This window comes from Saimiri boliviensis, chromosome X (genome assembly GCF_048565385.1).
Source record: "Saimiri boliviensis isolate mSaiBol1 chromosome X, mSaiBol1.pri, whole genome shotgun sequence".
NCBI lineage: Eukaryota > Metazoa > Chordata > Mammalia > Primates > Cebidae > Saimiri > Saimiri boliviensis.
This window is the reverse complement of record NC_133470.1, coordinates 128,010,063-128,023,161: the sequence shown is the minus strand read 5'-3', so window position 1 is coordinate 128,023,161 and position 13,099 is coordinate 128,010,063. Positions and strand designations below refer to the sequence as shown.

Below are 13,099 nucleotides of genomic sequence, written 5' to 3'. Positions count from 1 at the left end.
GATTCTCACCCAAAATTTGGGTCAGGTGTCAAGACTGATTAGATCACACACGCACACCAAGAAAGCAGAACAGACCTCCTAAGCTGGTTGAAAAAATGGCTTGAGAGAGGAGGGAAAGGAAACAGCCTTGGGCTTTTATGATTCTGTGTGTACCCCCAATATTCATACACTGAAGCCCTAATCCCCAGAGTGGCTGTATTGGAGTAAGGTAGTAAATAAGATTACGTGAGTTCATAGTCTTATCTAATCTGATAAGATTAGTGTCCTTATAAGAAGAGACACAAGAGAGTTCTTATTCTCTCTCTCTCTCTCTCTCTCTCTCTCTCTCTCGCTCTCTCTCTCTCTCTCTCCCTCTCTCTCTCTCTCCCTCTCTCTCTCTCTCATTCTCTCTCTCTCTCTTTTTCGCTCTCTCTACATTCACCAAGGAAAGACTATATGAGAACAGAATGAGAAGGTGGCCATCTTCAATTTACGAAAAGAACCCTTGATAGTAACAGAATTTGTCAGCACCTTGATACACATTTAATAATTCTCCATTTCCCCCTTCTTGCAGTCTTTAGTAATCAACATTCTATGCTCTGCTTCTATGAGTTTTGCTAATTTTGAGACTTCATATAAGTGAAATAATACAGTGTTTGTGCTTCTGTCACTGGCTTATTTTATTTAGCTTAATGTCCTTAAGGTTCATCCATGTTGCATATGGCAGGATTTCCTTCTTCTTTAAAGTTGAATAATATTCCATTGTATGTAGAAACATTTATCCATTCATCTGTCTGTGGACATTTAGATTGTTTCCATATCTTGCCTATTGTGAATAATTCTGCAGTGGACATTGGTGTGCAAATATCTATTTGAGATCTTGATTTCAATTAATTTTGATAAATACCCAGAAGTGGGATTGTTATATAATATAGTAGTTCTGTTAACATTTTGTGGAATCTCCATACTGCTTTCCATAATGGGTATATTTACAAAGGGAATTTGTCTGTGTATTGTTGTTGAATTGGTGTTTGACAAGAAGGTGGGGCAGGGGGACCTAGGGCTTCCTATTCTGCCATCTTGCTGATGTAATTTCAGTATTTATTTTAATAATTGTATTTCCATGTTATCGGTGGCATTGTAATCTTACTTTTTCTTAGCATTTAAAGAATTATTCTTAAAAGATGTACATAGGTTTCACAAGACTGCCAAGGAGCTCTTTATCTGCTTGTGGTCAAACTTAATCATAAGTAAGTCTACAATCCAGCTTAAAGGAGGCAGAAAAAGGGTGTAGGAACTACCTGAGTATTGTAATGCCCTAGCTGATAGATGTTGCGTGTCACCTACATTCACACTTCATTGTTGAGAATTTACTTACATGGCTACACCTAACTGCTAGGGAGGCTAGAACTTGCAGTATATCAGGGAAGCCATGTGTCTATAATTCTATCACATTGTAGAAAGGAAAGCAGAATTGTAAACTCCATGCAATCCATGCAACTACTTTCTTGTGGCTGGTTACCCAATAAGTTTTCTGTCTTTTGTTCCAAGAATTTATTAATATATTTTCTTGGTTTTTCTGTGTAGACAGATTTCTCTTCCTTACTACTTTATTCTTTATATGTTTATTTGTTTTTCTTATCTTGCTGCACTAACATCTCCAACAGAATGTTTAATGAAAGCAACAAGAGAGAATCCTTGTCTTATTCCCCATTTAGTAGAAATTCTGCTACAAATTTTCTCTATTAAGTGAGATACATGTTCTAGTTATTTTATGGGTAACCTTCATGAGGTTAAGGAAGTTATATTCTATTCTTAGTTTGCTAATGGCTGAGACTCATAGGACAAACAGTGGTAGCCCTTCATAATCTGGCTACAGGAAAGAATGATTGAACAAGGTTTAGTCTCTAAGGAAACACACAAAGTACTTGAGGGATGATGTCTTTCTAATCCCTGACTTCCCTCTGAAGATACTTATATTCCTTCCAGGAGAAGCTCTGATGGAACTCATTTGGAGGGTAGAGGGTAGGAAGGAGTTGATATTACATTTACTCTGGCCTCTGGAGGTAGAGCCTTAGCTACAGAACGGAAACTTGCCAATTAAGAGACTCATATTACAATCCTGATTCTGATACCAGCCCACTGTCTGATGTTGATCAACATGATTGAAACAATTAATATTTACAGGGCTTTTTATCAGGTCTCAGGCTTGTGATGAGCATATTACATGCTACATGCTTTGTAACATTGAAGGTTCACAAAACCCCAATGATATGGATATTCTTAGTGTTCACATTTTAAGGATGAAGAAAATAAGGTACAGGGTTTAAGTGCCTTGTGCAAGATCACCAAACAGTAAGTAGCAGAGCCAGGATTGTAATGTAACTTTAGTTAAACAAAACTCCATATTAATAATGAATTTTTTGTACCAGAGATCCTGTTCTGGGCTTCGAAAATTTCTTACACAAAAGCAAAGTGTGAACTATACCTGGAATAAGCAAAATTCCATGCAAATGGGTCTAATAAGCAAAAGTTAGAATGTTTATGGTGCACATAGTTTTCTAAACATAAGCATTTATTTCAATATAGAAGCACAACATCTGCAACAGAACTTTCGCAAATTTTTTTTTTTTTTTTTTTTTTTTTTTACTATTTTTCTGTCACTGAAGTGTTTTACCTCAGGGCTAGAATTTCAGATACTACATCATTACCACTCACTGTGCCATTTATACTCAAGCTTTAAATATACACAATGCATATTAAAATGAGATAAAGTCTAGTTTTTTGGGTGAGAATGAGTTGGCATGTAGAGGTAGATGGAAGGTTGTTGAAGGATCTGAGGATACAAAACTACCAAGCTTCAGTCAAAGTACAGCCAAAAAGGAGATTTCTACTCAAACAAGTGGGACAGGGGTGCTATATATGGAAAGAAGTCTGATTAGGATACAGAAAGAGGGGCTATGAGATATGATGTGAATTAATTATTTTCTTTCTCCTCTCCCAGTTTATAAATTTGCATGGTGGAAGTGGAAGTATAATTTGGTGGAGAAAGGTTGGGTTGGACAGGGGAGTTTACCTCTGTCTTGCTGTATTGTCTCATGCTTGTCTGGTCACAAAAGCTACATCCCTTTCAGTCTGTAACTATTCCCCATAGTGAGAGTACCTTTATTCAACCTACCAATGGCAGATCTGGCAAGAACACAGAGAATCCTTCTAATGGGACAGTTGAAGGGGGTTGAGTTCACAAATAAGACAATGCATTTGCATTGCTTTATGGCCATTGAGCTTATTGGAATACTGGGATATGAAGACCTGACCTGCTTTTTAGCTATTCCCCATAAGACAGAGAAGGGAGAATTTTTCAACCCAGTCAAATTTATTAGACCAAACTAATTGAAGATGATTCTGACAAAGAAAAATATACTAAAATAGAGCCTTCCTATGCTTTTGATAATAATGAATTGCTCATTGACATTCAGAATGTTCTGCCATAGCACTGGCCTCTTCCACAGCCAACAAAGTTCAGACAGGGTCCAATCTTCATCCCATCACAAGGGAATGCAAGTCTAAGCTCACATCAATCACATCAGGCCATATTAGTTATTTATTTCCCATTGCAATACATACGTGCAATTAGCCAATGGCCTCTTTCCCAACTACACCTCCACTGGGTTCACAACTTTCCCTAGAAAGAGAGTACTCTTGGTGCTTCTCTCCAAAATTAACAACATGAAAGATCTATCAAGTTGGATAATAGGGTGTAGGAGAGTGTTTTCAGGCTGATCCTCAAGTTCAACTTCAGGGACAGCTGCAACTTCAGTTCCCTTTTCACCAATGTGCAGCACAGCCTTATGGGCAGCCTATGTGGAGAGAACAAACATTGTTTGTCTCTGAAGAAACAGGAACAGTCTTTGGAAAGGTCTATAAGTAAGAAAGAGAAAGGAAAGATGGGGCCACCCCTTTGTTATACTATGTTGATGGTGCTCGAATATGAAGTCTCCTTGGCTAAATGTACTCAATCAATCTCCAATGATTTTACGGCTAGCCATTGGGGAACGTTCCATTCCATAGCATCCAGCCTCCAGGAGTCATGTCTTAAGCATTCCCTCCCCACACCTCCTCCAGAACTGCATCTCACCGGAGTCACTTTCTGATCATTAAGCTGTTCTATCAGAGTAATTTTAGGACATAAACGTCAAGGATGGAAGAAATTGATACAATTACTTATTTGGAGTAATGGGAATGACTCTGGAGTGATTCTAGCTTAGGAGGAGTCACACTGCCTCTCTAGGCATCAGGTTGCTAATTGGTGAAATAAGAAACTTGAATTAATTGACTCCTAATCGCCTTTCCAGTTAATACATTTAAGAACTGTAGTTTATCAACTTACATTGGAAAGTTTCAGACCATTGTCCTCTGTAAGTCCATAAAACTCAGCATTTTCAGCATAGGCGTGCTGAATGCCCATCTTCAAAAGTGTGGCTCCAAGGTCATATGTGGCAGAAATGGAAAACTTTGGAACAAACTAGTCAGCCCACCTGTGGGAAAAGAGGAAGGGAATACATGGCAATCACCATATCAAGCTCATGATTATCTCCTTCTCTCTCTCATGCTAGTATTATATTAGACTCTTCTTCTCCCCAGAGTATTGACAACCATTACTATATAAGTCAGTATATGGCACCAAACCCAAAGAAGTTATTCTGAAAGGAATATGCTCAGGTTCAGCCAACGTTGGGCTGAAACACTAGGAGTAGACATACGTAACTTCTTTATAATCAAGAGAAAATATCTCTGGAACGATAACCAAGGTTGGGGAGCCAGTGGCATGAAGGTTAAGGGGTAGCACCCAGGAGCTTCATGGTTTTCTATCTTGTACTTCCAGTCCAGAATGGCTGCCCAATCACCTTTCAAAATCAAAATCCAACCTGTTCCTTGAGCTATAGTTTGTGTTCAGGAAGGCACCAATTTACTAACAGGCTGACTTTGGGAAGCTCATTTTATCTTTCATGACCTGACTTCCTAATTTGAAAAATGCCAATTATACTGCCTCCTTTGTAGGTTTGTTGATGTGTTTTGATGATATAAAGTGTATAGAATGACCAGCCAAGGGTCTGGTAGATGGTATGTTCTTGGCATATTCTAGTGATCGTACATAGTTATTGGGTAGTTCAGGGTGACTCTTCTGCCTCTGGGTTTCTGCTGAACCCCATCTCACCTGCACTGTTATGCCCACCTTCCACCAACACATCCTCTAAGGCATTTACCCCTTCTGCAGTAAGTGCTTCCACTTCTTCAGTGTTTTAGATGACATGGCCGCTTCCACTGACTCCATCTGTTCCTCCTTGGGAAGAACAAAGAATACCAGAGCATTCCTCCTGTAGTCCGTTTGCAGCACTGTGCAGTTCAATTCCATATCCACTAGGTGATAGTATTGTTCTATGCTATACATCAAGGGCGCTTGCACAGTGGTGGTCTTGCCTATTAAGAAGCTGGAACTGTCTTCTGTCTTGGATGAATAAAAAGGATTTGCCCACTGGGATTAAAACACAAAGAAAGAGAGGTGTTTATTGTAAACTGGTATTAGTGCCAAAAAGAACTTTTCCATTAGTCATGTCATCTAGTAATTAAGACCAACATAGAGTTAGGTACCAGCTTTACAAGTCAACCTGCTTTATAAGTAACTGAGGATCAGACAGAGAAAGTCATTTGACATGGTCTCCCAGTTAACAGGTGGCAGAGTCAGGAATCACACCCAGGGCTGTTGAGTTCCATGGTCTGTGTTGAAAACTACTACACCACACTAAGCCCATCAGAGCCATAGTTTCCTCTTCCATCAAAAGATTTGAGGACATCCAACACACTAGGGTGAAATGAGACAACAGATCTTTTCTGCTGTTTTAGCCAATCTGTATATGTGTGGTTTGTGGCCAACAATTGTTAACTCCTCCAAGAAATGTGGCTGACATACACTATAGAACCAGGATAAATCATTTGAGCACAGTACCTTTAGAAAATAGTCACAAGATTCTTGTTTCTACTAGCATCAGCTTTAGATTCACACAGACCTTGCTGGGAATATCAGCTCTAAAACTTATTAACTGTGTGAACTTGGGCACTTATGAGAATTGGATGAGACAGTGTGTGTATACCACACATGTATGATGGTATTTGGTACACAGTGAGTGCATAATACATGATAAAAGTGTGTATGTAGCATGCCTAAGTGTACACAACAAGTGTGAGAATACACAGTAGGCTTTATATACAAATATGTCTACTTGACAAGTACAAGCTTGTCTCATTTCACCAAATCTTTTGGAAACCATAAATCTTTAGCCAACTATGAGCAAGATGTTCATACCATTTTCACCCACTCTCTGAAAGGGAGCTCTCCCTAGAAATTTACTGGACTCATTCACAGAGCTGTGTGTTCATCTTGGAAGGTCCAATACTATTCACAGCTATGTCCAGTGGAGAAGATCACTGTGGTATGAGGGACACCTACTGATGCCAGTAATAAGAGACCATGATCTCCCCTCAGCATGCCACTCAAGTATCTGAACCCTAGACTGGAAATTGACATCTGGAAGTCTTACCTTTAAAATGAATATAGTTCACTAAGATCATGATAGCGTTTGGGATGAGGGCTTGAATTAGACCCACAACATTCCCTTTGGTTTGCATCTCCACATGACTGTTAATATCCTGCTTGGCTGCAGAAACATTGGCTGGAGAAGTCGGTAGAAAAGACTTCAGTCTCATAAAGGGTCTTGACATCATCCAAGAACTTTGCCAGTGGTTTCAGATGCTCCCCAATGAAGAGGACATTTCCTATCTGCAATTCCAATTCTTTCTTTGGAAAATTCAGTGAACAGATCAGGTTCTGGAAGCCCTGCTGGATCTCTAACATTGGAGTGTCTGTGAGGTTGAACCCCAAGGTTTCCATAATCTCAGTTTGGGTGCTGGAGTAGGACCCAAAGGAAAGCACAGCCAAAGCTGCAGAAATGCAGAAGATGTTCTTATCTGGGGTCAAAAGGGAACCTCCGGTACAGGTTGAATGCAAAGTCAGTATTAATGGATGACATTGTATAAAGAGCGGCATTTTGTTGGGGTGAATGGCAGGTAGTTACTTTGCCTTCAGGTGGTGCACAGTGGACTGCAGCATGAAGCCCAAGTACCAAGACAACCAGATAGAGGAATCATGACATTTTGGAATGAAGTTAATCTATAAGAGATGAAGTGAGAGAACCATTGTGGGAGCTCAGTTGGATGAAACACTCCCTGAACCAGAGACACATAATTATCACCCATAATGATGAATAAAAGAATAGTAAATATTTGATGATGTGCTCATCAGGGGCTGAGTGAGGGTTTCTCGTCCCTGAAAAACTGGAGATGCATCTAATATGAACAGGGAGTAGAAGAAGTGGCTTGCTGGGGCCACAAAAATAATGTTGTGTACTGTCATTTAAATGTTATAGCAGCATAATGAAAATGCTGTGAGTAAATCAAATTTACAAAAATGGAATCACTTATTTGAACTAGGGGCAGCCTTTTGGAGAGAGAGGGTATTCTTAGGTAAAACTGGTACTCCCTCTGCATACATTATTTATTGTAGATTAGAATTTTGGATGTTTTTAATTTGGCATTTTTTAAAGATAAAATCTGTAAGATGAGATGAGAAAACAATTGCATCTTCTTCGGCTAAAAGACAAAATGAAAATAATTTGTACAATATGCGATTAGTTGGAATGGATGGGTAGTGGTTTACGGAGCCACATACAAGATCATAAGCTGAAATTCGTGCATTTTGCAATGCATGGAAGACACAGAGGTATTTTTAAACAACAGGAAAATGAAAGAATAGCTTTCTAAATTTTAGATTTATTTCACCATTCATGTTAGTAACATCTAAGCAGTCATTTCTAAGTTGTAAGGTGTCTTAACACTATTATTCATACACCTATGCATGTTACTTTTAATTGTTAGAAAGAAAGCCAGAAATATATGGCATATGGTTCTCTGATCCTAGAAGAGTACAAAGAATCGGAGTAAAGGAGTCAGGTGTGGAAATCCCATGAAAGTAGGCATGTGTACTTAGAAGGAAGAGATCTAGGAAGTCAATAAAAGGATCCTTCCTCCGACCTCCATCTTCTTCCTGAGTGATCTTACCCTAGGCATTCAATGGCTAGAAACTGTACCTCTCTAGGTTAGATTGCTCTCCTGAGCTCCTAGCCCTTTAATCAGCTGCCGTTTGGATATAGCCACCAGGATGATTCACACAGACCTCAGTCTCAATAAGAAAATCTCAAAGTTGCCAGATGTAAACACATCATCTCCCTGCCCCTTAAGCTTGTTCCCTCATCTTCATGCCACATCTCAGTCTATCATATCACTGTCAATGGAGACACCTAAGCCAGAAACCTGGGAATCATCTTAGAGTCTCCCTTTATTCTCAGTCCCCACATCTAGTGAAGCATGAAGTCTTATGAATACTAACTCATAAATAGCTCTCAAAACTTCTCCCTTCTCTTCATTCCTGCTACTTCTGCTTCTCAGTTTATGGCCTGAACTATCATCTCCTAACAGGTCACACTGTCTCCTATATCCTCCATACCAACCCCCGCTTTCTTCACCACTCTATCGAATCTCCACATTGTCATCAGAGTCCTGTTTCTTTAAAAGTCACTGGGGCTGGTAAGAAGGCCAATTATTAGATGACCACACTTAGAACTTCGCCCCTAGAGCCAGGAATTTGGTTTGGGACTCTGACTTATCGACTTGGTTATTTGGGACTCTGACTTGTTGATAGAGATGGTCAAAGTTTCCAAAGAGAAAAAAGGTACTTACAACAAATGCCCAAGAATCCACCTGCATCTCTCAGGAAGCAACACCTTTCCATTTTTATAGCATGTCCTGTATTGCAAAACTAGAGCACTCTTAGTTACAAATTAACCCAGCATTAACTCTGGGATGATATTTTCAAAGCTGATATACAAAGTCATGGCCACAAGGAGCAAAGCAAAAAAAAAAAAAAAAAAAAAAAAAAAAAAAAAAAAAAAAAAGTGATAAGGTTTGAACTTTGAGTAATTTCTTTGGCTGCCAGACCCTTCAAGTAAAACAAAAGAGAAAGAGGATTGTCAGAGCTTGAGGGCTTTAGGTCCATGCTAGCAAGAGTGTCTTCAGCAGGCAGAATGAGGGTCACAGGCAAAAGCACCAAGGGGCAGCAGGAAAAAATTCTCACTATTGGGCCAAACAGTACAGAGATTGGCAGTTTTTTGATGGAAAGTTGTACAAAGGCAGAGGCTGGGTGATCCTCTATGAAAGGTTCTGTAGAAATTATACATTTATTCACAGAAGAAATTATGTTAAAGGTAGCTTTCAGCCCTAGACTTCTGATGCTACACACACATATGTCTGCTAAGGTGGAAACAAGCCCTGTCTTCTGGTCACTAAAATTCCCTGTACCCTCCCCTGGTCACAGGACTCCAAAAGAGGATACAGAAGAAGTCAAGGAGAATGAAATTAAAGAGTCCACTGTCTAGTATTAACTGTGCCCTGATAATATGTAAAGAAGCAATGGCCACAAAGAGAACTGGGCTCAGCCAGGAGACTTGATTTCAACCTGAGTCTGAAAGTTTCTAGCTCCAGTAGCAGTAGTAGTAGTAGTAGTAGTAGTAGTAGTAGTAGTAGTAGTAGCAGCAGCAGCAGTAGTAGTAGCAGCAGCAGCAGCAGAAATGGCAACTCCTGCTTTTGAGTGTTTACTATGGGCATGGCATTTTGTGAAGCATCTGATTCCAAATACTTCCAGCTTCAGTACTACATGAAGAATGTATGTGTTAATTTGCAGTGGGAGGGGAGGCAGGGAATGAGGGGCTAGTTTTAGCTAAAACTAAATGCAATCTACGGTAAGACTAGAAGCCAGGATAAATAGTGCCGATTTTACCCTGGGGGCACTGGAAAGCCATTGGGGGGTAGATTGAGGGTGACTCTGTGTACCATTATTTCTTCTTAACAAAACATAGAATAACCTCCCACTATGTGGAAAGCACCACAGTCAGCACTGAGATTTCAGAGCTGGATAGTAAATATCAGTCCTGAACCCAAGAGATCTTTCTAACTACCTGACACCCACTACCCATATTGAAGAGGGCACACCTCACAAATGTGATGGTCACTAGTACATGTGTCCCAAAGAAAGGGAGTGGCAATCTCAGGTCTGTAGGTTGTGAGGTTAGTCCATGTAATATAATACATTGTCTGCTCTCTCAGCTACAGCAAGTCCCTACAGAAAAAAACAGCATTATGTAAAAGGAAAATTTCCAAATCTGTGCCCTCTGGTGGCATAGTCAGACAATGCTACAGGTTGTTTTCTCCAGCTTCTGATTCAGCTGAGCTTTGCTAGCAGGAGTTATCTCCTATATAAGAGAAAGGTACACTTCCCTTTGTAGACTCCCCTGCCCTGTGCTCTGGCATCAAAGGCATTAGACCTGTACTCCTATCATGTCTCTATGTTGTAACTGTGTAATTTGGGACAAGTTACTTAACATTCTTAAACCTCAGTTTTCTCACCTCTAAAGTGGAAATAATAATAATTCCCATGTCATGTGATAATTGAGAGTATAAAATGAAATTTAGAGGTGATGTCCAGAAGCTCCTGTAGTAGTGTCCTGCATAAAGTGGGGATCCAGAAACAGATAATTCTCTTCCCTTTCTTCCGTTATCTTTTTTTTTTTTTTTTTTTTTTTTTTTTTTTTTGAGACGGAGTTTCGCTCTTGTTACCCAGGCTGGAGTGCAATGGCGCGATCTCGGCTCATCGCAACCTCCGCTTCCTGGGTTCAGGCAATTCTCCTGCCTCAGCCTCCTGAGTAGCTGGGATTACAGGCACGCGCCACCACGCCCAGCTAATTTTTTGTATTTTTAGTAGAGACGGGGTTTCACCATGTTGACCAGGATGGTCTCGATCTCTTGACCTCGTGATCCACCCACCTCGGCCTCCCAAAGTGCTGGGATTACAGGCTTGAGACACTGCGCCCGGCCTCTTCCGTTATCTTATACTCCCTCATCTCAACTCTGAGGCTCCATCTTCCCTGAGCTTTATCTCTACCCACTACTGTTGTTCATTTCTACTTTCTGCTAATACATTCTCCTTCAGATGCAATTGTTTGAGAAGGTGTAAGATCTTCTTGCAAACTTATATTTATCACAATAATTTCAGTCTTGTGTAAAGCTGCTAGAGTAGCACATTGAATAGACTCTCTAGGAAGTTTTACCATATCAATAAATTCAATCAGATCTAAAATTATGTATCTCCTTCTTTAAATGAACACCCTCATAATCATTCTCACACAAGTTTTATTTTGGAAATGTTCAACATTCCACAGTTCTTTCCGTTTGTAAACATTGTTCTCATCGTTTTGACCTGATATTTGATCCTCCACCCCAGTCTGGAGAGAAATGATGAGATCTTACTCTACTAACAGGTCTGGAGACAATAGGTATGAGATAGTGGTATTAAGAAAACTGGCTTCGTCTTGCAATTTAAGTATCACAGGACAGGAAATTACTGAGTGCTTAAGCAAAGGAGAAACAGCTGCATTGGACACAGAGTAGGACTGCTTCTGCTGGCAAGGGAGGCTCAGTTGGCATTTAGAGTTGAGGTTCTTTTAACTCTCTCAACTTTACTACTCTTGAATTTTTACTCTTTGCATTTCAGTGACGAATTTTGACAAAAGTGACATCAAAGCTGAGAAATCAACAAATTCTATAATTTGGTAATACACAGGATCAAATGGTGAGTATAGGATTTAGCCATCTTAGCCCTCCAGAAACTCTATTTATGTATTCCTGTCTTCCATATATTCCTTGAGCACTTAAGTGAAGAAATTAGGCTTCTGAGCAATAATTTAGGCTTCTTTTTAAAAGCTTTCTCGTGCCATCATAAGCATCCGCTTCTCACAATCTATTAACTACTTACATTTTTCAGACTTCTCTGTGGCAGCAATGAGGTTTTCCAAAGGCTTTACATTTCAGAGAACCACTTAAATGATATGCTCTTTCATTTCATGGGCTGACATATCCCCCTTCTAGAACACAAATGGAGTTTTTAACTGCCTTTAGTCCTACCGGGGCAGATAATCAACTTCAAAATTCTCCAATTTCCTTAAATTTTGTTCCATGAAACCTAATTTCTGTTATCAACGTCTGTATCAGTTGTAGTACTTGGCTCCAAACAACAGTAACTGCTGTTGCTAACCTTAACATAAAAGCCACTTATTGAAGGACATGCATTTACCCAAAATGAAAAGGAATGCCGGAGAACCTTGCTCATATTGCATAGAGAAAACCATGGGGACAGAGGTATGAATTTCCCCACTATATAAACATTGGTTAACAGTTTGGCTGGAAGTCCATTGGAAAGGACGTGATTATAAAATAAGTAATAAACAAATGTGGGGAAGAGGTATATGTGGCTATGTCTGCAAATGAGCATACAACATAAAGATGTTTTGGTTTCATGTGAATATTCACCAAAGAACAACCTCAGCAGAGTTTAGTAATCAAGGGGATAAGATGATGCATTCTGTGGATGTCAGTCAGCCTCATTCTCAGACATTCTTGTCTTTGCTTGAGGTTTCATGAAGAAAGTGGTCATGGCAGCCAGGATGAAGTTTATGAATGGGCTCAGAATCATGGACCTCCATCCACCAAAGTCAATTTGGCTACGGCTTCAGCAGATACCAAAACTAAGATTCCAATATGACATTATTCCTCAGAAGGACTGGCAAGCTGCATGTTTTGAACTTGATTTGGACCACTTCCATTATGGAAGGGACATTGTTTTGTTCTCACAAAAGTACACAATGATTCTAAATGTGACTTTACTATTTTGCCTGCAAAGCTTGTGCCAAAACTACATCTGAGGATTTACTGACTGCCTTATCTACGATCACAGTATTTTATGCAGAGTCCTTTCTTATCCAACAACTGATTTCATACCAGAGTGTGGCAATGTGCCAACTCATAAAATTCACTGGCCTTGCCATGTTACCTATCACCTGAAGCACCTGGTCACTAGAGAGTGGAATGGATTTGATGACTCAGTTACAGAGCCAGC

At 39.8% G+C, this 13,099-nt stretch overlaps 1 protein-coding gene across 1 annotated transcript; it reads right to left on the bottom strand.

Moving 5' to 3' along the window:
* Positions 1-3,635: 3,635 nt before the first annotated feature.
* Positions 3,636-7,190, bottom strand: SERPINA7 (serpin family A member 7). Its single transcript, XM_010346391.2, is given in 6 exon segments — positions 3,636-3,839; positions 4,370-4,517; positions 5,247-5,520; positions 6,579-6,711; positions 6,713-7,019; positions 7,021-7,190. Coding segments are annotated over 6 exon segments (1,236 nt in total).
* Positions 7,191-13,099: the final 5,909 nt, after the last annotated feature.